Here is a 25,558-nt window from a genome sequence, read left to right on the forward strand (position 1 = left end):
TATTATTGAGCACTTATTATGGAAGAAATATTGTGCTTAAAGCCCACTAAATGACATATTTTAATACTCATAACCACTCTGTCAAGTAGAATTATTTACCTATACTTTTCAGGCAAAGATACTGATGCTCAGAGGTAAGATACTATGTCCAAGTTCTGGTGAAAGCAGAAATTAAAGCTTTATCTAGTTCTAGAGCCTGAACACTTAATGATTTTCTTAGAACTGTGTCCTTTAAAGATCTCCTGTCATTTAACAAACACTTCTTGATTAAACATCACAGGTTGTGATAGGTAAAACCCATGCAACAAAAAACTGACACCTTTCAAAAAAAATTCATCTAGAATAGACCATCACTTCAGGTCACTTCATTTTGGAAATCATTCTGTTCAATGACATAAAAATCTGCTGTTACTTTTTATTTCAAAGGGCAGTTTTGCAATCAGAGTAACATGCCAAGTGAAAACAGGTGTATGTAGATTCAAATATTTCAGCAGGGAGCTGGTATTTGATCACGCTAATGAAATCCAATATAATTACTCAACAAGCTTGGATGAAGAAATGTTGAGGACTTGCCAAATAATAGTACATTAGACAATCACAGTTGAATAATGGCATTGATTTAGAATTAAAAAGACCTTCAAAACAGGTGAACATACTTCTTATATTTATAAACTGGAAACCCAACAGCTAGAATTATCTTCATCTTTAATTTTTTTGTCAAAGCTAATTACTGTGAACCTCCTGGGTAACATACAAAAGTCAGAAGTTTCCATTTTAATATTTATGCAGGGCAAATTTTATAGTAGCACATTCCATATACAGAAGTAGAATGGTAGTTTATTGAGTATATTTGTTAGAGATAACAAGTCTGGTGAGTAGAAGTTAAATAATAAAGGTATTTGAAAAGAAGTGGCCTGCAATCTTGGTAATAGGAATCTGTCAAACTTTGATCCCACAATATTCATCTCATTCAGTAATAAGAAATATGAAACAGCAGTTGGTGGAAGAAATGTTGATGTACTCATTTTTTGTCCTTTTTAAGAACAGCTTTGATGTTAAACTCTTGTAGGTGTTATGCTTATTAAGAATAGCAACTTCAGATGAATTCTTACCTGAATTATTATTTTTTGAGAAATCCTGAGAAAGAATTCAGTGGGTACTGTAATGAATTATGTGGTGATTTTTTTTCCTCCCATATTTGACCAGATTTTACTCGTGACTTTTCTGGTGTTTAGTCCTAAAATGTAACAAGACACTGCCCATCATAATTGTCTTGTTCTAACTTAGTAGATGTCTCTGGATGATAGTGTCTATGTGTTCTCTGTCTTCCACTTTTATGTGTTTATTAGTAAGAAGTTAATTAGTATTTAAAAAATGTGAATGAATAACTTTGCGTTGTGGAAATACAGGTCTGAATCACAGTTGTACATTTTGACAGAGAATGAGCATAGGGAGTAGGGACTCAGCAAGTCAACAGAATCAAGAGTCAAAACTATTTTAACAGCGATCAGCAAGATGAAATGCAACCGTTTGAATAGTGTTTTGTATTTGCCTCAAGATTGCATTTTCTAAGGAAGGCATAGAGAATACCTAGGTGGTATGGCTTGACAGCAATTAACATAGAAACAATTTGAAGGAGAGGGGATGCAGCAGTTCTTTACTACAACTTTAGTATCTGTTAAAAATTCACTGTTGCTTAAAACATAGTCAGATAATGAGTGCCAGGAAGAAATCATTCCACTATATTCTGCATGAGTCAAATCTCATTTAGATTATTGCATTTTCAAAGACTAAAAGTAAAGAGAAAAATGAAAAAAACTGTTAAATCAAGATGGTTTTGCGAAAAGCAGGAGGATGATGGCTCAGGAAGATACATTCTGAGAAAGCCTGGATTTGTCTAGTATGACAAGATAAAAAATTTAACCAGACATGACAAATAATCAGTTACTTTAATGATACACCGTAGAGAAAGGTGTTAACTTTTCCTCTTTGGAGATAATGCATTCCAGCACATTCAGTGGGGCTAGAATGTTCTAGTTTCAAACCTCAAATATATAATCTTACCTTTTTTTTATGATTATGAATAAGTTGCTTAAACTGATGCCAACTTCCTCATTTATCAATAATAATAAATGACATAAAAAGGTATTTATGTTAGACAAATTATATAGTGAATTTATGTAGTATATCTGATATATGATAGTCATTCAATAAGTAGCACAAGTGTTCATATTTATGAAGATGGCAGAATTAATATCAGTAGGTGTATATGGAGGCACATTCCACCTTAATATGAAAAATATCCTTCAAACACTTATAGCTGAGTTGCTGAATTTGTGGACTTTCATTTCTTTGTTTAAAATTACAAGTAGAAGACTCCAAGGAAGAAATTCCTACATTGATGGAAGAATAGACCAGAGAAAACATTCAGTGTTCTACAATCTCCAACTTTTATGACTATCAAATTTCATGTGCATAGACTTAAAGGGAATTACTTTGGGTCAAAATATAAGTATAAATGTATTTACTTAATAATTTGAACTTGTTATCTTTCTTACATAAACCTAAGGGAAGAAATTGTATAAAATATGAATTTAAGGTAAGAAGCTACAAGCAAGAAATTTGTAGATAATAAAAAGTGGAGAATTTGCTGTTGATAGACCAAAGCCTTCCAGATTCTTTGATATTGCTATTGCACAGAACAAGGCTTCAGACAGATGAAAAATCTCTTTGAGGGAGGGAATTTTTAGAATAATGGAAGGATAAAATTAATTTATATGACCAGTAATTATTGAATGTTTAGTATGTGAACTACCTTCAAAGACTTTATACTAGAGGGGATAATGAGCATATAAACTGATCATTATAATATGAGATTTGAGTAGAAGGGATGGAGTAATCACAAAAAGATATTCAAGGGGAATATTCTGAAAGATGAAGAGTGAGTTCAGTGTTGAGGGATATCAAAGAGGGGGCTAGACCAGGTAAGGTCCAGAAGACATAGATATATTGCAGTTTCATCTGTAGTTTCTATTCACTTGTAAGCATTGATTTTCCCAAAATGCTTCGTTTGTCAGGATTTTACGAAGTTATTTTTTTGTTATGTGAAAAGAAACCGTGAAATTCTGAATATAAGAAAACTTTTTTTTTCCTCTTTTGAAATTGACCCTTGAGGTGGGAAGATCATGGGGAAATGCTCATGGAAATATGATCTTGGCAGTCTCAGTCCTGTATTGTACAAAACAAAATTTTCACCTTTGTAAAAATTGATAGTATTTTATTAATTGTATTACTATAACATAAAAAGGATATAATTACATATTCTGACTTTAAAATAGTTGTTCAGAAACTGTTTCAAGGTTGTTTAGAAACTGTTTATGAAAGAGTTGATTCAGTTCAGAGTATACTTCCCAGCACAATTTCACTGATTTATACAGGATATTACTAAATATTCAGGTGGAAAAGAATATGAAAAATCATGGGGTGTGGGTAGCAAGAAGATTTTTTTTTATTATTTATATATATATAATTTTATAAAATATCTCAGGTATTAGTGGCCTTGTAGATAGAAACAGGGAAAATGAAAACCATTAATGTGATAAGGATTTAAGATTATGTGTACTGTGTCTACTTTTCCATCTTTTGAAATAATTTATTACTTATTTTATTTTATTTTTTTAAAAGATTTTATTTATTTATTTGTCAGAGAGAGTGATGACAAGTAGGCAGAGAGGCAGGCAGAAGGAGAGGGGAAAGTAGGCTCCCTGCTGAGCAGAGAGCCTGATGCGGGGTTCGATCCCAGGACCCTGAGATCATGACCCGTGCCAAAGGCAGAGGCTTTAGCCCACTGAGCCACCCAGGTGCCCCTACTTATTTTAAAAGTTATTTTTATCTTAAAAGATAAACTCAGTTTAAAAAATTAATAAAGGGGCGCCTGGGTGGCTCAGTGGGTTAAAGCCTCTGCCTTCGGCTCAGGTCATGATCCCAGGGTCCTGGCATAGAGACCCATATCGGGCTCTCTGCTCTGCAGGGAGCCTGCTTCCTCCTCTCTCTCTTGGCCTGCCTCTCTGCCTACTTGTGATCTCTGTCTGTCAAATAAATAAATAAAATCTAAAAAAAAAAATAAATAAAAATAATAAAATATTAATAAAGATAAGAAATTATTAACCAAACTTCCTAGAATTAATAACACTGCAGTTAAGATCTTGGTTGAATTTTCTTTGCATTATTTTTGTATGGTATGTGATAGCTTTTATTGACGACAGTTTAAAGCAGTGGTAAGACTTCTGTAAATATTAGCTAGAGTTGGTTTTATCTGGGCTTTAATAAACCCCTTTATTCTAACCTCAAGAAATCCCCTCTCCCTCTAGTTTCTTCCGTGGTGACACCTATAATTCATAGGGGTGATCTCAATTTTCTGCCTCCATGTGATCATTTTTCACATTTCTTTTTTTATTTCTTTGTTCTTTTCACCCTCACCTGCATAGTTTGAGTTTGGGGCCCTATTTTGATCTGATTAATTGCCTCCAATGTGACTGCACTGTTACTTCCTTCATTTTCTTATTGATACCCTCTTGACAGCTATGTCTTCATCTTTATCTCTCCTCATCTATGGATTTCTGCTTTGATCACATACAGGCTCTCTTAACTTTTTCTGAACCAATAGAATATACACAAAATTGATAATTCTCAACAAGTGCTATGATCAGGGCTTCAAGTTTCTTTTTTACTTTGCCTCTCCCTGTAGCATACTGCATGTGGAGCACTATCATACAGAATATAGTATGTCATTTCATATAACAAGGGTCAAAATACAGCTTGTGTACTTTGGCTTTTCTGACTGGTGTTCATTGATCCTGGGTCACAGTTCCTTCAGGTGTTTACTCAGTGTATAGTTGTCTTAAACTCTGGCAATATGCTGATTGTTAATTGTAGTCTTCCTTGGTGCTGTTGATTTTTCATTCTCCTCCCATTTCTTCAGTTAACTTTTTTGTTCTTTCCTCAACTGATGTATTTAATTTTGTTTTTATAAGTGATGTTAATTTTATTCTTGTTGCATATATGTTACAGATTTTTCATTTTGAGGACTCAAAATGGTATATCATTTGAGGACTCAAATGGTATATCATTTTCTTATGGCTCCTATTACAAATCATTTGATGGGGTATGTTTTTGTATATATTTTAGAATGATTTATTTCCTTTGTTCTGGAATATTGTGTATAAATCCTATTTTGAATTATTATTATGATTTATTCCTATTTACTGATTTCTGAATGAGGAGAGAAATGTTGAGATTTTACATATGCCAACAGATAGGAGTGTATGGGTTCTCCCTCACTTGGCTGAAACTCAAATCCCGAGATGGAGAACAAGGAACAGGGGCAGCTCTCTGCTCTGCTTCTTGTTATTAAGCAATCATACAGTCACTTAGCTTGATTGTGTTGAGTTGGGATCTTCCCTGTTTGCTGACACTCTAAGCCAAAGATGACATTGAAAAATTAAAATCTTCAACATGCACAATTGCCAGGTATCTTTGTGTCTCAGCCCATATGTACAAAATACCTTCCTTGTGACCAGCTCTGTCCCCTGTATGTCTGTTACTAACTTTATAGGCATTTTGATAGAAAAATAGGTGATATTGCTTTGAGGGTATCCACACCCTCCATTTTTAAAAAATTGCCTCTATTTTTTCCTCATAAATTGAAATAAGCTGAGGTTAGAAAACATCTGGAGCATAATATTAAACATAAATCTAGGATGGATAGTTCATGTAAATATAATACATGATAGCCCTAGTATGGTACTTTCTAATGATTTAAATTAACTTTGTGAAAAATTAAAGTTCATTGTTGAAATAGTAAACTCATGAAATACATAATGTACGTGCTGCATACCATTTTCTTTGTGCACAAAGGCTCCTTGAGGAGATTCAGGGATACCTTTCCAGACTGTGATTGGTTTGGGATAGCCAGGATCCATGGTCTTCATTTCTTCACTGTATCTCCAATACCTAAAAAGGATAATAAAGAAAAAAAAAAACAAAAAAGTGCATAGGGAAGGAAATTATGTATACACAGTAATAGTATTCATTGACTCCTTGCCGTATACTATTGTTAACGGTTTACAGGACTCAGTAAAAACACTAGAAAGACAGTGGACACAAACAGCAGTCATTCTGTTTCCTTTCTTGCACATGTTAAAATTGAGTATTGTTACTGTATATTTATTCAGTCTGTTAAAATTAATTTAAAAATTCTAGCTAAATACATTGTGCTTGCTAAATATATTTGTTATCACTAATCTATGGATAAATAAGAGGTTTTTATCATTTTTTATAAAACTTGCTTAGGCAGCAGAGCACTTTTTTTGGGGAATCATCTTTAGCAGAATCTTTATTTATTTATTCATTTAAGAAATATTTACTGAGTACCTTTTATGTCCCTGGCATATTTTAGGTGTTAGAGATACAACTTTGAACAAAACAGATATTCTCCAGCTCTCATCAGTCTTACATTGTAGGATATGTACGGTCATAGGCAATAAAACAATTTCTTAGTAAATACATACTGTGATAGGAGGTGTTAAGATTAAAAAACAAGCAGTAAATTTAGCTAGGAATATGGAGAAGCAATTTTAATTAGTGGACAGGGAGCCCTTTCTTTATCAGACATTTGAGCAGAAAGGAATAAGGTATGACACATACCTTATTGGGAGAAATACTTTCCAGGTAGAGGGACTAGTTAGTGAAAAGTTACTGTGGCAAGCACAAACTTGGAGTACTTAAGCATCCACAAAGAGGCTAGGGCGACTAGGATTGAGTTAACATATGGAAGAAAAGGTCAGAGTGGGAACCAGAATCTAAGATTAGATAGACCTTTATACAATTGCAAAGCCTCTGGTTTTCCACTAAGGGATATGTGAAGCCAACATAGATTTTGAGCAGGGAAGCTTCAAGCTATGGCTTATGTTTGAAAGGAATATGCTAGCTGCTTTGATTTAAATAGACTTAGGGGGTAAAATAGAAGCAGGGATACCAATTCAAATGTCACTGCAGTAAACCTTGGACTAGAATATAAATTGTAGAGTTAATGATAATTCAAGAGATTAGGATATATTTTGAAGGAAAATCCCAAAGAGCTTACTAATGTATTGAATGCAGGATGCGAGAGGAGGAAGTTGAGCATAACTCGAGAATTGGGGCCTGAACATGTGGAAGAATAATGTTGCCATTCAGTAAGATAAGGAAATGGGGGAAAGTAAGTTGATTTGGTTGGAAGAATGACGAGTTTGGCTTTAGATCTGTAAAATTCAGGTACCTGCAAGACATCAAAGGGAAGAATTGTTGATGAGGCAACTGGGTATCTGAGTATAGAGTTTAGGGCAGGTCTTGACTGGAGCCCTTGGTGTATAGATAGGAGAACCAGATAAGAGGAAAGCTTGTGAAGAGTCAGAACTCTTGGATCCCCATGCCTTCATAGAGTGGCCCATGAACCACTCCCACAGAACTGCTAGACATCCAATGAATAAACTGTAACAAGCCCTACTATCCTGGCTCATTATTGTTTAAAATGTTCTAAGAATTAAATGAGTTTATGTCTTGAATGTTCAAAAGAAATGACAAAACTGGAGTGAAACCATTGATAGTTCACAGTATATTGCATACTTTAGGCAGCCATATGATCTATGTATTATCTCATTTAATCACAATAAACCCATGATAGTCATCAGTGTCCCCTTCTAAGAGAAGACAATTCTAAGAGGACAGTGAGGGTTACATTTATAACCAGTTCTATCTGACTTTAGAAGTCCCTACTCTTGGGGCACTTAAGTGGTTCAGTTGGTTAAATGACTGCCTTCGGCTTAGGTTTTGGGATCAAGCCCCATATCAGGCTTCTCCCTCTCCCTCTCATAGGCCCCCTGGTCTCTCTCTCTCTCTGTCAAATAAGTAAATAAAAAATATATATATATATATATTTTTTTAGTCCATACTCTTTTCTCCAAGTGCACCAAATATGTTTTCCAAATTTAAATTTATGTAGCAACCTTTTGTCTTTTTTTCCACTAAACATCTCTTATCATTTGCTAAAGCTAGTGTTTTACCAACACAGGTTTGGGAAGTGACATACTTAATGCATTATCTTGGGATTAGGCACTTTGGCTGAAATCAGAAAAAAATTAAGTTTTTCTGGTCCTTTTTAGATTTTTTTTTTTAATTCTAGGCCTATGGAAGATTCTTATTCTACAGAGTTATGGGGTTTTTTACATTAGGTTTTGCTGTAATTCCCTAGAAATATCCAGTCAAGTAACATCTGGAATATTAGCAACCATTCCATTCTCAAGGTTTAAATTATTTTTAATTTTTTTTTTAATTTATTTGACAGACAGAGATCACAGGTAGGCAGAGAGGCAGGCAGAGAGAGAGGAAGGAAAGCAGGCTCCCCACCAAGCAGAGAGCCCGACGCAGGGCTCGATCCCAGGACCCTGGGATCCCGACCCGAGCTGAAAGCAGAGGCTTTAACCCACTGAGCCACCCAAGTGTCCCCCATTCTCAAGGTTTAAATGGAAAAGAGAAAAAGATTGTTTCAGGAAGTATTCCAGTAAGTAACCATAAGGCAGATTTTATCCAAAAAGGGAAATACCCTCTTATAGGTATTTATTGCAGATTCTTATCTCAAGAGAATGAGAACAGATCTGATGGAAAGGTCAGGAAAATCTTCATGGAGAAGACTGAGCTAATATAAAGGAGATTGGGCCTATCTCTTTGAAGACAAGTTGGCAGAATCATTAGCGTATTATCCTACCAATTTTGAAGTATATTTTCATTCACGTTTAGTTCATGGGAACATCTGGTTTAAAAATATTCCTGAATATTCTTTTTCACAGACCAATTCTAGAATGCCATACTTTAATGGGATCTTGCTGGATACTGAATTCAAACTGAAAAAAAAGTGGCTTCAAGGGTTATTTCACATGACCCAGCCATTTCTTCATCCTAGTTTGTCTCATTTCTGTACTACGAGTCAAGACTACTTGCTTCTCTTAAGTTACACTTAACACTAAACATATAGGATGACTTCTTTTTTTTTTTTGTACCCAAATAGTTAGAAAAAAAATTATACTTTTCAGAAACATTCTTAAACATGCAGCAGAATTGGAAATATTAATTTACACTGTGTTGGATAATTTTAAAAACATATATTGAGTAATTCATAAACACACAAGTTAAGCTGGAGAAAAGAAATTGTTCTTCTGTTTGACTCTTAGTGGTAAAAATAGTAAAAACCAAAGTGGATCTAAATTTTGTCTTTCATTGAAAATATCTTAAAATTCTTAAAAGTTAAGCTTAGAATGAAGTATGGCAATAGAGTCCTGTATATATTTGTGAGAAGATGCTGACAGATGATTTAGAAACATAGCATTTTAGAGTTAAATGCTAGGAGGATCCAAAATGTATCCAAGTATCAAATTATAGTGTATTAAGAAAAGGGCAAGTAGGAATCTGAGGAACTAAGTTCCAGGCGATATGTAAAATAGTGAAATAGTGGAAATTTTAATCTTATTTTACAGATCTATTTAAAGAGCCATCATTTCAGCTATTTTTCTGGCTCTCTCTATACTTAGGAGATTTGAGGTAGGCCCCTACTCTTAATGATGTTTACCATTCTCTATTATGTACCTCAGACTGATCTTTCCACTGAGAAGCAAACTCAATTATCCAAGTACCTACTTGATTCATCCAGTTGGTATGTAAAATAAGCATCTCAATCTAAATATGAACATTTCAATCTTTTAATCCCCTTTCCCCTGTATTTTTCCCCTGTCTGCCCTATCTCCTGAAATGGCACCATCTACTCAGTTTTTCAGGTGAAAAACCTAGAATTTATCTTTAATTTTCTTTTTTCTCACCTCTAGGATCCAAGCTGTAACAAAGACTTGTTCTGATTACATTCAAAATATATCCTGTACCCACCCTTTTTGCTCTGTCTCGGCTACTGCCATCGTATCCCTCTGTACTACTCCAACAACCTGCCAGTTATTCTCTTTGCTTCCCTCCTGAAGCCCATTCTTCATACAGAAACCATAGTGATGTTTGTGAAAACAAATCAGGTCATTTCCCTTTCCTCTTGAAAATTCTCCAATGCCTTTCCATTGTTCTTAGAATAAAATCCAGTGTCTTTGCTATGGTCTATAGGGCCCCATTCAATCTGGTCCCTACTTACCTATTTGACTTCCTTTACCACTTAACTTGCTATTCTCTAGCCAGAATGTTTTAACTGATTTAAACATTCCAGTATTAAAGTTTTTGCACACTATGTCATCTGCCTACAATATATTGTTCCAGACAGCTTCATGTGGCTGAAACTTCACCCGTTCAAGTCCCCACTCTAGTGTCCCCTTCATAAGTGAGGCGTTCTCTGACTTCCACACTAATTTTCTAAATGTTCCTTACCACCCATGATCTCTATCACATACTATGATAAATCAAATTTATTTCTTTGTAGCATTTCTCAATGTTAAAGTTTCAGACTCATTTACTTGTTTACTGTTCACCATTGTCTCCTTTAATAGAAGTTAAGTGCCATGGGAGCTGAAGACCTGTCGTCGTTCCTAGCACAGGTCACAACACATATGCTCAAAATATTTTTTTGAATAAATGAATTGAGGGTATGCCAGGACTACTATTGAAATCCTAAGGAAGTAGGAATTAGAGCTATTGAGAGTGGAAAAGACTGTCTCATAGTCATACTTCACCATGGAGTTGGATTAGAGTAAGATGAATTCCTACTGTGGAGTGTAATTGAGTGTGTCTATACATTGGGTAGGACATGAACAAGATTCAGGGCTGAAATATGGTAGCACTTGGACCAAATCTAATTTAAAGCTGTGCTTTGTTTGTCTAGCAAATTAAATAAATGATTCTGGTTTTGAGTGCTTTTCTAGTGTATTTGTACTTTCCAGTTCACTACAGTACCCATCATTTCCTACTATCGCCTTAACATACTATTGCTGTACCTAGTAGTTTATTTCTTATTTGCCCAACCCTTTAAAGCAATTGAGTATTTTATGCCTGGGCTAGATTATTTCTAAAACCCTTTCTAATCTTAGTCTTAGAGAAATGGAAACCTGTTAATCAACACCCATACCCCTCACCTGCCCCGCCACCCTTCTTAAGCAGAAATATTGCAGTGGGAGAAAAAGGAGAAGTAAGTAAGGACAAAACAATTTCTCTCAAAAATATACATAGAACATAAAACATTAAAAATTGATAAGTATTAAAAAATATACAATATCTATAAGGAAGAAAGACAAACTGAATTTGTATATAAAAGTGACAACCAAGTTGTTGTTTATATGTTTCAGTTAGGTAGTTTATTGTCTTGTCCATATACTTTTAATCTTGAATGAATATACTGATAAACTGTAATTTTGGAATTATAGAATTATGTGATATGAATTAATCTGCTTATAAAACATCTATGACTTATGAAATCATACGTAAGATAATACACATGGAAATTAATAGCGTGCAAAATATAAAAATTGAACTTTTAATATGAAAGCAAAAAAAAAAAGCCTTTGTGAAAGTGTGCTTTTCAGACGAGATCGGGCGCGTTCAGGGTGGTATGGCCGTAGACGAAAGTGTGCTTTTCAAATAAAGTTAAGTAAAATGACAAGAAAACGTATTACAAGATTACATAAAGACTGCCTACACAGATTTATAAGCATGTTAAGCTTATGCAGAAGAGGAAGAACATCTACATTCAAAGGTCATATTATTTATGTATATACAGGAAGATTTATCTTGAATATTATTTAAAAATATGTTAAAAATATTTTTGATTTCATTAATTCTTGTCTTTATATTCACACAGATTCTTAATCAACAGTACATGTCTATTATAGAGTAGAAATATTAACTTCAGTTAACTAATCAGTTAACTATTAACAGTTAACTATTTTCCTCATGTGAAATGTGTACTGACCTGTCCCCCTTGAAGAAATAGGTTTTCCCAACGTCTTCCCACCAAATGGCTGAATCAATACCATGCGGAGGAATTCCACTTCCAAGAGTAATCAAGTCGTGAGGATAACCGGGTTGAAGAGTTGTATCCTTAAACACCCAGTATTTATTACCTATATGAAATAAGTGCAAATGCAGAATACAATAATTTAATGTTAGAAATTAGAATATATTTATTAATGCAGTGTATTTAAAGTTACTTTAAATGAAATCCGTAAAATAGGTAATAGTCACATTTGGAATACAGATGTTGCTGTTGGAAGATTATCTTCAAAAGTGGATAAAATGAGTAACTATTTAGTAATAGAATTAGAATTTGTGAATTAATTTAAGAAATAAAAAAGATCTACAACTTGCATAATACAACAATTCTGAATCAAGAATCAGGATTTTTCCTCTAGGAATTAGACGTGCTATTTTTATTTAAGACTAAATCATTACTGTTTTATGCATTCTACATACGCTCAGATTGCTTTATAACCTCTACTCTATTGAAACACATCCTCCCAACTGATCCTTTCCTATTACTATAAAATTCACAGGTTCCTTTAATCTTAATCATCCTTTTTCTTCTTCTTTTTTTTTTTTTTTTAAAGACTTTATTTATTTGACACAGAGAGAGAGAGAGAGATCACAAGTAGGCAGAGAGGCAGGCAGAGAGAGAGAGGGAAGTAGGCTCCCTGGTGAGCAGAGAGCCCGATGTGGGGCTCGATCCTAGGACCCTGAGCTGAAGGCAGACGCTTAACCGACTGAGCCACCCAGGTGCCCCAAGTTATCCTCCTTTGACCCTAGGCTCTCTTTTAGCTGTTGTGCTATCCCTCTTTTTAAAGAGTGGAAACCTAGGGGAGGAGAATTTTAACCCTAACCTTTTTTGGAATTGCTAGAGCATGGCGATATTAAAAAGAAGACAAAATTAGTCAGTTTTATTTCTGTTTTGAAATTATCTATAGACAACACACTTCCTCATGTTTTATGTCTCTGGTAGACTATGTCTACCACTTGAGTAAGCCTCTCAAGTAGTCTATAACCATTCCTCACACCTACTTTCTAGTGAAAGTAGATTCCTCACACCTACTTTCTAGTGAAAACTTTTGTTTTTGAGTCAGCAATGTCTTTCAAGGAAACAGTTCTCTAAACTTACCTATTGACACAGTTGCCCACTTAAAGCTCTTCTCTCTCTAAGCTGCTAGAAAACCATTTTGGGGGGTGGGGAATCTTTTCTCCAGTTTTTCCATTCTGGGCTTCCCCCCACCATCAGTTCTGTCTGTCTCCCTTCAACCCCACACTCCAAGTCTTCTTCCCCTGGTCCTTCTGGATCTCTCTGCAATTAGTATCTCTTATCACTAACTCCTGGAGTTAACATCTGGTAAAGTAAAACAGTTAATAATCTATTAATATCTGACAAAGTATCCTATGTTCTTTTTAATAGATGCAAACCTTACTTGTTAGAGTATTTCAGTACTACCCCTAGATGAGGACTAGGATAGCCTATAGCATTCATATTACACCTTAAAGAAATTAAAAAAAAAAATTAAAACCATGCTCCTGCCTAAAATAACACAACACAAAGCAAAAATAACATGTTTTCAGACTAGATTTAGTTAGGTGTCTCTAGTTTGTAACAGGAGTAATCTTATTTAAATACTTCAAGAGCTTCTACTACCATTTAATATCATTTTTAAAAAAGATTTTATTTATTTATTTATTTGACAGAGACCCAGTGAGAGAGGAAGCACAAGCAGGGGGAGTGGGAGAGGGAGAAGCAGGCTTCCCACCAAGCAGGGAGTCCGATACAGGGCTCGATCCCAGGACCGAGGGATCATGACATGAGCCAAAGGCAGACACCCAACAACTGAGCATTGTTTTTTAAAAAACAACATTTATTGAGTCCCTTCAGGGTCCTAATTATCATGTTAGGTACTAAGGACACTAAAGGGAAGAAGACAGACCTGATTACCATATTATCATCACATTCTAGTGGATTGGGCAGATGAAAATCAAATGTACACAAATATAATTGTAGTAGTTGAAAAACTACTGAATGCTACAAAGCAAACATGTCAGGGGCTGAGAAAAAAGAAATCCCAAGGGGATAATTCTTTCAAGTAAGGAGATCAGAAAAGCCTCTCTGAAGAAATAAAACTTAAATCAAAATTTAAGGAAAGAGAAGATGATATCTATGCATTGAATGTCAGGAACAGTATCCCAAGCAAAGGAGTTTGGTGTGATTAAAAATGAAAAGATCAGTGGAGTGTAATGAACAAGAAGAGAGTGGTACTGGAAACGTATATGGTAGCTTTCAGTCTTATTTTGAGTGCACTGGGAAACCATCAAAAATACTAAACTAATGGAGAGGTATGATGTGTTTTATATTTACAAAACATGATTTTTTTTTTTGTCTTTTGTGGAAAATGGACTATAAAGAGAAGAATGGAAATGAGAAGACCGGTCAGTGGTCTTTTGTAAGAATTAACTGAATCATTCATTGACAACTTAGTACATTTACTAGGCAATGTTTTAGGCACTGGAGATGTAGCAGTGAATAAAAAGGGTAACATCTCTGCCTTTTGGAGCTTAAATTCTAGTGAAGGGGTTTGGGAAAACTGACCTTAAACAAGGAAACAAAGGTAGTTTCAGAGAGAAAATTATTGTAAAGATACAAAAAAAAATACATTAATGTAAAATTGATGGGATTAGGTCGGGGTGTTGCTTGTACTGGACACAGAAAAGACCCCTTTATTCAGAGGACATATGAGTTGTAACTTACATAATTCAAAAAAGCCAGAACAGTGAATATGGTTTGGAGGGGTAGAAACACCAAGGAAAATGCTCTAATGGGAAGAACCTTGTTAGAGAGGTAGAACACAATGTTGTAGGAATGTGCTAAGGACAGAGGCAAGGATAATGTGGTCTCTGTCAAAATCTAAACTTTATTCTAAGTGAAATAGGAAGCCATTGGATAGTTAAATTAAAAAGTTTCTGCTAATAGCCTGAAACAAAGTCACAGCAATAGTGGTGGAAGGAAAAAAATGGAGTCATGACACATTTTAGAGATGGCACTGATAGACACCGCTTTCAGGCTGGCTGTGGAGAATTTAAAAAAAGATAGTATCAAGAATATCTTCAAGTTCTGACTTTTGTCAACAAAAGAATAATAATTATATAAAATAAGCCAAAGAAAACTGGGATATATGAGCTGTAAGGGGTTCAAATTGAGAGTTTGAGATGTGAAGTAAGCAACCGGATATATGAGTTTAAAGATAACAGTTTGTAAGTTACAAGCATAAATATGTTATTTACTAATTTAGGATTTGAAGAAATTATCCAGGGAAGACTATATAGAGAAGATGAAGAGGAACCAGAATTGGGCTTCTAGAAATATACGGCCCTCAAAGAGACCACAAGAGAAGAGGGAAGAGTAGGCAAATGCAAAGGCCGCAGAAGAGGCAAGAAGACTAGTCAAGTAAAAGAAAACCTTAGAAGCCAAAAAGAGAGTGTTCATAGATGGCTGTCTCTAATCCAAATAGCTCTTGGGAGCCAAACAGTATATATAGCTGCCTACTGGGATTTTCTACAAAGCTGATCCACAGGTTCAAATCTGAACTAATCACGGGACCTTTCTTCTTGTTTTCCCTATTTAGGTGGCTGGCCTGCTAATTTCTCAGTGCATCCCAGCTGAAACCTCCCTGTTTATTATGTTTCATATCTGATGGATCATTACATTCAACCGCTTTGATTTCTAAACTTTTCCTTAAACCGCTCGCCTGCAGTCAATTCTTATTGCCACTGACGTAGGTAAACTTCAGCTACCCCTTCTAAAGGTAATTATTCTGTTTACAAGCTCTGAAGTAGGTCCCACTATTCTCCATATCCTCTCTATCTATTACCATCCAAGACGAGAGCCAGTCAAAATTCTGCAGAGTTATGGATCATAGGTTAGGCAGATGAGCAGCGATGAACAGAGCCATTCATTTTTCTTTCTTGGGAATGTGACCCAGGGAATATTGAGAGACATTCCCACTTAGCGGAGGGAAATGCCTATTCATTACATAGTATGAGGCTTGAAGAGCCATGATGGCCATAGGCAAGTGTACATTATGAGGATGTATAAATTGAGTAACCAGAGAGGGGAACCAAAAGAGAAAAGAGAATGGAGCAGAAGCAAAGAACAAAGGTACAAACAGGAGAGAGACCAGGAGGCTTTTTAGAGAAATGGCAAGTGTAGCCGGTTCTTGAATGACTTTCTGTCACATACCCACCCCTAAGCTCAATTAATCTGGTTGGGTTTATTTTTCTTTTAACTGAGTAAGATTGTTCAGTATTAATTTTTGGCCACCCACACATCACACAAGGTATTATGTGCTTGAGCCCCCAAGTCTGTTAGCCAGAGTCGTCAATCATTCTCTAGATGAGGACAAGATTGCTGTCTTCCATCCCTGTGTCTTAAGAGCAACACTTTTGTTTTCTAGCTTACAGTATTTCAGTAACCTCCTTTCTTCTCTCAGTCCCACTTTTATCTATCTTCCATAAAGTCATTAAAATGATCTCTCTAAAAGGCATACCTGATAAAGAGAGATAAGAGAGATAAAATTATCTCTTTTGTTTAAACATTTCAGTGGTTTACCATTGCATTCAGCATAAAACACAAACGCATCCATATGTCATCTCAAGGTTCTTCTCAATGAGTCTCTTATTTCATCTACATCTTATTTATTTCCATTTCTGGAAAATGGGTTCTCTTTCAGAACTTGGCTTAACATCATTTCTCTGGAAAGCAGTTCCTATATGAATAAGGTAGGCCTCTGACATTGCCAGAGTATGTAGTCTTCTCCTTTACCATATTAGTTAGTACACTTTTAGTACATATAACTTAGTACTTTAATGGATCACAAGCCTGTCACCTGCTCTAGCCTGTGAGCAACTTGAGGACACACACTGTGTCTAACACCTTATATATAATGCCCAGAAAGTAGTAGGTACTTAATAAATGATTATAAATTCAAAGACCTATGTTTAATATTACATGAATAACCAAATAGAAGATCAAAACAAAAATGGAAAGGCTACATAAACAACATTGTAGGCCTTAGTCTTGAATCTTGTTCATAGAGCAGAAAAAAATGAGTCTTCTAACCAGTAACAAGTCAGAAAAAATAAAAAGGCATGTCCCAGTATTGGGTGGGAGGGTCATTTAAATAATTATATTTAACTGTGTATTGGGAAATAATACCATAAAAATATATCCCTATCCTGAGCCATTGTTTAATCTGAGTATTTTATAAAGAAAAAAACACCCCAAGGGCCCAGATCACTTACTTGCCAGAGTTAGTGAGATGGAAAATCCAGACCGCTGTTTCCCAACCTGTTCTTTATTTTAGTCATATCTCTACAGCATTTAAAATAGAGAGTCTTTAAAACAATACAATAAAAAGAAAGTCCTGTTCTATGCTAGACTCTGCCTTAGTGACTATCGCATTCTTTCCTTTCATCTCAGTTTTATTTAGGGAAGAATAATACAGTTCCAGTGCCTTCCATGCTTGGTATTTAGAGTAAACCTGTTATCTGCCAAACTCGGTTGGTTATGTCTTCTTTTAAGCAGCAATATTCTATTATCCTTTAGAATACTTCCGTTTGCAGTTCCTTATCTTTATCCTATCCATGAAAATTTCTTCATACTCTTTCCAGGCCTTGTACAGTGATATTACTAGGCTCACAGATACCCAGGATGTCCTGGTGCATGTAGAATGAGAGTATGTTTATAGAACCTGAGTTTATGTTTTCAGGGTGTCTCAGAAGGGAATAATATGTGAAAAAAAGAAAAAGAATTACAGTTCTTCCAGGAAATTCTTGTTTAAAAAGAAAAAAAAAAATTTAAAAAAATGTGTTTTAGAAGTACTTCCCTATACTGTTGGTCAAGAGTTTTCAGTCAATAAAAAGGAGAAACAATGAGCCTCTCAACTTTTAATAATCAAGGCCTTCCTACGAAAGATTAGCATTCAATTAGCATGTATCCCCCTGTTAGGAACATACAGCAGGGGATTTTTTTCCCCCTTTTTAATGCACTTATAGTCCCTTCAAAAAAGAAAGCAAAACAGGAAAGTCATCAGCAAACATTTCCTATAGAGTTTTACAATGAGATCCTGCAGTTATACACACAAAAAATTAAGAAAACAACACCTTGCCTGCTGAGTATTTGTGGCTTAGAATTCAAGAAAATAACTCAGCAATGATTATGAGTTACATGTTTAAATTTCCAGGTGCTTATTAATAAACACCTAATTAATACAATTATACAACTCCCTTTGTATCTTGGTAAGATTTTCACATGACAAAGTTGAAGTAACTTTCTCTTGTTAACAGTTTTGATTAAGTATGTGAGATTCATATGCAATTTTTTTTCTTTTAACATTGGAGAGGTAGATTTTTAACTACCTTACCATCAATGATCTGATTCTCAAGGAAAATATTGCCTCTTTGGCATACTGAAGGCATTTACTGGATTTCCTATGAGGTTCACACATTCTGGAGCAAGAGGAAGGAACTGGTCCTTACTGACATTGTACTTGGCAGAATGCAGAGGAAAATATCAACAAGTCTGAGTTAAAAGACAGAGAAGCCTTATAAATAAAAAGAATAACCTAGAAGAATGTTTACAGTTGGAGACAACTTTACAGACCATCTATTCCAGTAATTCACCAATGAGATCCATCCATCCATCCATCCATCCATCCATCCATCCATCCATCCATCCAATGTCAGTTTATTAAGAGCCTCTTATAGCCTGTCACTGAGCTTGGAGCTGTAGGTACCAATGAAAGAAACACAGATTCTTACTCTTATAATGCTGATGGAGCAGCAGAGGAAATAGGCACTAAGCAAATAATCTCTTGAAGAATTCTTAAATTATATGCTTATTCCTACAAGGAAAACTGCATTGTCTAGTGACTTTTTAAAATTTTTATCGAGCTAAGATTCATAACTTCTTTTCTAACACCCTTGAACTGGCTCATTGTTACTAATGAGGAAGTGCACTTTATTGTTCACATGTACTGGATCAGAAAAATGGTTGAGAATCCAGCCCAACACCTTTATTTTACAGGCTAAAAAGGGAAGTGATGTACTTAAAAAAGCACACAACCAATTTCTAATATATTTGCACTACAGTCCAGGTATTTTAATTCAGTGTTCAACTTGCTATTCCAAACTGATTCTCTCAATAGAACACATTTACACTCTGTCTTTCAGAATTGGTGATGATTTTCTGCTTCCTTCCTGCTTTATCAGTAATCATTCCATATTTATTATTAGAACTGTTTATTAATTAATCCACTGTATTCTTCTCATGGCTTGTTCATTACATCCTCAGTAATCAGATACCCTTTATAATTTATTAACTAAAAAAAATTTTTAGTTACTTTTTTTGTCTTATGGAGGCCACAAAACTCTATTTACGCATTTTTTTTTTTGTATCTTCTATTATAACATTGGTTAGTAAACTAGGGCCACCAGCTGTTGCCTGTTTTTGTAAATAAAATTTTATCAGAATACAGTCGCATCTATTTATTACATATGGTCTAGTCTGCTTTCATCCTACAATGGCAGAGTTTAGTAGTTATGATTGAAAACCATATGATCCACAAAGCCAAACACATTTGCTATGTGTCCTTTTACATTCAAGATCAGAACATTAGTTCCTTAAAGGCTAAGATTTCATCAAATAAAAGAAGGCTGCATTTAGATTACTTAACAACTATTGTTTATTGGGCTAACTATTATTCAACATTGACATATTCTTAAAGAAAACTTCAGGGATTAATAAAAAAAGTAATAAAGAGTTAATATTTTCTGTATTAGAATCTATGATTTAGTGGACTGTTCAACAGTCCTGAAAGCAGGTAGAACTAAGGGGTGACAGCTCTGCCAATTATTAGCTGTGGCAAGTAACTAAATCTGAATCTTCCTTTCCTATTTTGTACATTAGATACTAACATTTTTCACTTAGAGACCTGGAAATAATGAGATATCAAGTGTATAATATAGCCATACTATACTCAGATCATGGTATCCAATACATGGTACTTACTGTTTTTATATAATGGAATATTATACTGTTCAAATTTCCTTGATACCAATTCAAATAAATAATATCAATAATAAGTGATTAAGTACACTGATCTATGTTAGTGCCAATTATTTGAATTAAGTGCTAATTTCCATATTGTTTGTAGGCTGGTTACTCAAGAAATTTGAAAAAAATGCCCAACTACGGGGATTGTACAGCTTTTTGTTATCAGCATTTATTTTGCCAGGTTCTACAACATCATTTAGTGAGCAGAGAGTTTTGAATATTTCCACAAATGTGGCAGCCATTGACTCGGCAGCTTCTTAGACTTCTCTTCAAGAAAGAACTGGCCTATTTATCAGCTGAATGCCTTTGGATCTGATAATTGGGCCAAGAAGTCAGCTAAGTGCTTTGGGATGGGCCAAAGCCATGATCTCTTTGGGCATCGTCCAGCCAATGACTGAGCATGGCACATCCTAAATCCTGGCCATTTTTCTGCCCTACATTGTAACCATCCCTCAGAATAATATACTACTTAAACTCTAACTTCAACTAATGAGGAGTTGTACTGGTCATGCAAGCATGCTTAAAGATGACGTTGAGAAAAACACCTACTGGCAGAGGCCTCTGATGGAGGGGATGATACACGTCCTTGAAGCCAAACAGCTAGGAACACCTGGCCGGCTCATGGTGGAACATCACCCTGCTTCCCTTTTTGTCTCCCCTACCTCAGAGAAAGCTACCCGCTGAGGTAATCCATTTAAGTGCATTTGCACAACTATGAATACCATGCTGCTGGACCAGACACACCCTACTCCTCTTCTTTACTTGTTTACCTCTAAAACTTGTGACCAACAGATGACTAGACCTATGGCTAATGTATAACCTTCTTCTTTGTTTTCTTGTATCTAATAAATACTGGATTGAGGAGTTGTTCCACGCAACAGTCCTTCCAGCTCTGGTCCCCTGCTCCCATTCTCTTAGAGCTGACTCGTTTGTGCCTCATTCTTCTCCTGTGTGCTGTTAGGAAAGCCGCACTGCATGAGACTCCTCTAACAGTCAGTCTTTGCTCTCGAGCTCTTTTTTGGTTTGCCAAGACACTGTCACATCTACAGCATAGTCCAAGGCTTTCCAGGCCAGTCTTGTCTTTTCTCTCTTTGCTTTTTACAGGCTTACTTCTCTCCTCATAACGTTATTTCAGTGTTTGCTTCCCAGGAAACTCAAACCTGACACAGTAAATAAAAGGATATGATAAAAGTTTTTGAAAATGAGAAAAAAATTAGACACAAGATTTACTGATGGGAAAATACTGTAGTTTAAAATGTAATGCTATGATGAGTGCTGTGAAGTGTGTAGACCTGGTGATTCACAGACCTGTACCCCTGGGGCTAATAATACATTATATGTTTATAATAAAATAAAAAATAAAAAAAAATGTGAATAAAAACAGACATAGTAAAAACATGGAATTTTTGAATTGTTATAAATAAGTAGAGGCAAATGATCAAGGAAGATTTTCAAATACATGTTTGGTCCCTTGGTTTAGATGATTACTTCATATATATAATATATGTATATATATTGTATATATATACTTCATATATATAATATATTACTTCAATATATAATATAAACATTAATATTAAAATCAAAATATTAAAGTATAAGCACTAATATAAAATTCATATATTTATATAAAATATAATTATAAAATTATAAATATTTATAATTCAAGAAAATAGCACAGTTCACATGTTATGAATCCATTTTTGTGTGTATCAAGGGCACTGAATGTAGATTCCTTAATCTAGTGTAGCTCTTTAGGAATAAATTTTCCATTATCTCCTATAGGGTAATAAGTAATCACTGTATTCATTTATTTATAGTAAAAGATCTTTTAGGTTATCTATTGCACTATGTAAGCTACCTCAAATGAACTTCATTAGCACACCCTAAACTTCTCAAGAGTAAAGATCTACAAGAAGCAAAAGGAAATTGCTGATTTATAGGAGTATTTGAAATAAAAGTATAATGCAAGTTATATACATAATTTTTAACCAGCTATTTTCCTTGCCACTTTCCAGTGTCACATATTTTAGACAACTCTTGTTTTTTTGATATACATCTTTTATTCCTCTTATTCCTAAACTTTATTACCCTGCTCTTTAACATCCTAGGTATTTTGCTTCCAATTCCATGAATGATTTTTGCCTCTTGAAACGAAACTGTCAAAACAGGATAAGTACCACTTAAAGTTATTAAATGATAGAAACAATATAAATTTGAGACCTTTTGACTACTTGACTTTGACTGTTACTGATTTTGACAACACTGGAAAGTTCATTTTAAGAGTTATTTTCAGTTCTTGAGAGAATTGCACCAACTCAATTTTCAATATTGATTTTTGATATTATTATCTCATAACCATTCAGCCTGAACATGGCTAGTAATTGAGAATATAAACATCTAGGTTGATTGTACTTATAAAATGTTACTCTATTATATTTGATTTACCTGAGTGATGTTAAGATAGCTGACTAGCGAAAATTGTATGGCTTCTATACAGGCTTCACACTCAAATATAAGCAGCTACACTGAGAGGAACCTTGATTAGTAAAGGGAGATATTGCATACTTGCTTCTTAAAAACAATACATACACATATACATATGTGAGGCAGAATGAAAAAATTCCTTAAAATATTTATCCACTTACTTACACCTTTATTACACAAAAATCTGAAGGCTCTTAAAGGAAAAATATGTGGCAACATTACAACATAACTAAAAATTAGACAAAAAATAAGAGTAGGGAAATTAGAATAGAGTAAAAATAACATAGATAAGCTATATAAAATAAAAATGATGAAATTATTTCAAGTGCAAGTATCAGCCTATATTTTATAGTTATTCCAATATAAATACTTATTAGAAAATACATTTACAACCATTAGAAGCAGTAAATTCTAAGATTAAATTGAAATTATGCTTTAAATATATTTTCAGTAGATAGATTATATTAAGATATAGTTAATTTCTCATACTACTATTCTCAATGATACTAGAAATGTAGCCAAGAGGCTGCTGGTAATGAGACATCTCTGCTAGATGGGGACCCTCTGCTTAATTATCACAGAGCTCAAATAAGGGACTGAAACCAGCACAGTGTTAATTTGGATGCTCATAATTAACATGCTGTAGAATAATGCAGGAGTCAAATTTTACTACCCATAGTCACCAGTATATTAAATTTATGATATACTTACTTAAACTATTCCAACATAAACCGATGTTCTTAGTAAAACTGTTTTTTAGTAAAGCTGTACTGTCGTACCATTAACATGCAATAGATAGCACCTATTTCGGTATATACTACGATAAGTTTTCACAAATGTATGTGTTTGTCAAAATATCAATATATCAAAATAACAAACATATGCATCACCCTGAAAGTTTTCTCAACCTCCTTTGTGTTCCCTCCTGCTCAATTCTCACCTGACTTCAGGCAACTTTCTGTCACTGTACATCAGTTTGCATTTCCTCAAGTTTAATATGAATACTCCTTTTTGTCTGAATTCTTTTACTGAGCATAATTACTTTGAGGTTCATCCATGTTGTAGTGTAAATTCATAATTCATCCTTTTTATTGCTAAGTAGCATTTCATTATATGGATATAATGATCCATTCACCAGTTGAGGATATTAGAATTACTTCTGATTTGGGATGATTACAGATACATCTGTTTGGAGTATTTCTGTAGACGTCTTTGGACAAATGTTCTCATTTGTCTTGGGAAAATACCTATGAGTGCAATGGCTGCATTATCCAGTAACTGTGTATTCAACTTTTAAAGGAATTGTCAACACTTCGCATGATCAGTGTTTTAAATTTTAGCCGTTCTATTAAGTATGCAGTAGTATCTTAATTGTGTGTGTGTGGGGGGGGGTGAGTGTTTTAAGATTTTATTTCTTTGAGAGAAAGAGAGCGCACAAGTGGGGTTGGGGTAGGAAGAGGGAGATAATCCCAAGTAGACGCCACACAGAGTGAAGAGCTCCATGTGGGGCTCAATCTCACGACCCCGAGATCATGACCTGAGCCAAAACCGAGAGCCGGACCCTTAACTGACTGAGCCACCCAGGTGCCCCCTCATGGTGGTTTTAGTTTACATTTCCCTAATGATTAATACTGGTAAGCATCTTTTTATGTGGTTATTTACTATCCATATATCAACCCTGGTAAAGTTGCTGTTTAAATCCTTTGCTCATTTTTATTGAGCTGTTTCTTTTCTTTTTTGGTTTTGAGAATCCTTTATTTCTTCTGGATACAAACCCTTCATCATATATATGGTTTGCATATACCTAGTGTATGGCTTATCTTTTTATTAAAATTGTCTTTGAAGAGCAGACATTTTTAACTTGATAAACTTCAGTTCATCAGTTTTTTTTATGGATTGTGATTCTGAAATCAAACATAAGAAATTTTGCCTACACCAAAGTCACATATACTTGCCTCTTACTTTTTTTTTTTTCTAGTTGTTTTATAGTTAAAACTCCTACTTAGGTTAGGACCATGTAATTTCTGTATATGGTACAAAGTTTGGATTAAAATTTATTTATATTTGCATATGGATATCCCATGTTTCAACATCATTTGTTGAAAAGATCATCTTTTCTCCACTGAATTTCCTTTGTACCTTTATCAGAATTATTTTTCCATCTTTTTTGTCTTTAGGGAGTCTGTATTCTGTTACACTGATTTTTGTTAATCTTTACAACAATGCCACATTTTCTTCATTACTGAGCTTTAAAATAAGACTTAAAGTCAATTAATGTTTTAGAAATGGTTTTATCTATACTAGATCTTTTCCATTGCACACGAATTTTATAATCAGCAGGACTAAATTACTACAAAAAGACTTGTGGGGATTTGATTGGTATTGCACTTAATGTACAGACAAATTTGGTGACAAATTTGGTGAGTGTTGTAATAATATTGAGTTTTCCAAACCACTAATAAGACATATTTGTTCATTTATTTGTCTTCTTTACTTCATTTAGCAAAATTTTGCCTTTTCAGTGTAGAGGTCATTCATGTACCTTTTGGACTGATCCCTAAGTATTTAATATATTTTTTTAATATTTTATTTATTTATTTGACAGACAGATCACAAGTAGGCAGAGAGGCAGTCAGAGAGAGAGAGGGGAAAGCAGGCTCCCTGCCGAGCAGAGAGCCCAATGTGGGGCTCGATCCCAGGACCCCGGGATCATGACCTGAGCCGAAGGCAGAGGTTTTAACCTACTGAGCCACCCAGGTGCCCCAGTATTTAATATTTTTGATGCTACTGTAATTTTTGAAAATTTTCAATTCTTGACTATTCTTTGCTACTATGTGATGGGAGACAATTCTCCGTAAAGTCACTTGATTTTCAGCATGCCTGATGAACACAGGCAATGACTGCTTTTGTTTTGGACTA

General features: G+C 34.6%; 1 protein-coding gene across 2 annotated transcripts in view; it reads right to left on the reverse strand.

Annotated features, from left to right (window-relative positions):
• MMP16 (matrix metallopeptidase 16) overlaps positions 1-25,558 on the reverse strand; it is a 289,876-nt gene that overhangs the window by 11,242 nt on the left and 253,076 nt on the right. For both annotated transcript variants that reach the window (XM_059394824.1, XM_059394823.1), the window contains exons 8-9: positions 11,987-12,137; positions 5,897-6,012 (exon numbers count right to left, since the gene is read on the reverse strand). In XM_059394824.1, coding sequence (XP_059250807.1) covers positions 5,897-6,012; positions 11,987-12,137 — 267 coding nt within the window. The remainder of the gene's footprint in view (positions 1-5,896; positions 6,013-11,986; positions 12,138-25,558) is intronic.

This window comes from Mustela nigripes, chromosome 3, assembly GCF_022355385.1.
Source record: "Mustela nigripes isolate SB6536 chromosome 3, MUSNIG.SB6536, whole genome shotgun sequence".
NCBI classification, from domain to species: domain Eukaryota; kingdom Metazoa; phylum Chordata; class Mammalia; order Carnivora; family Mustelidae; genus Mustela; species Mustela nigripes.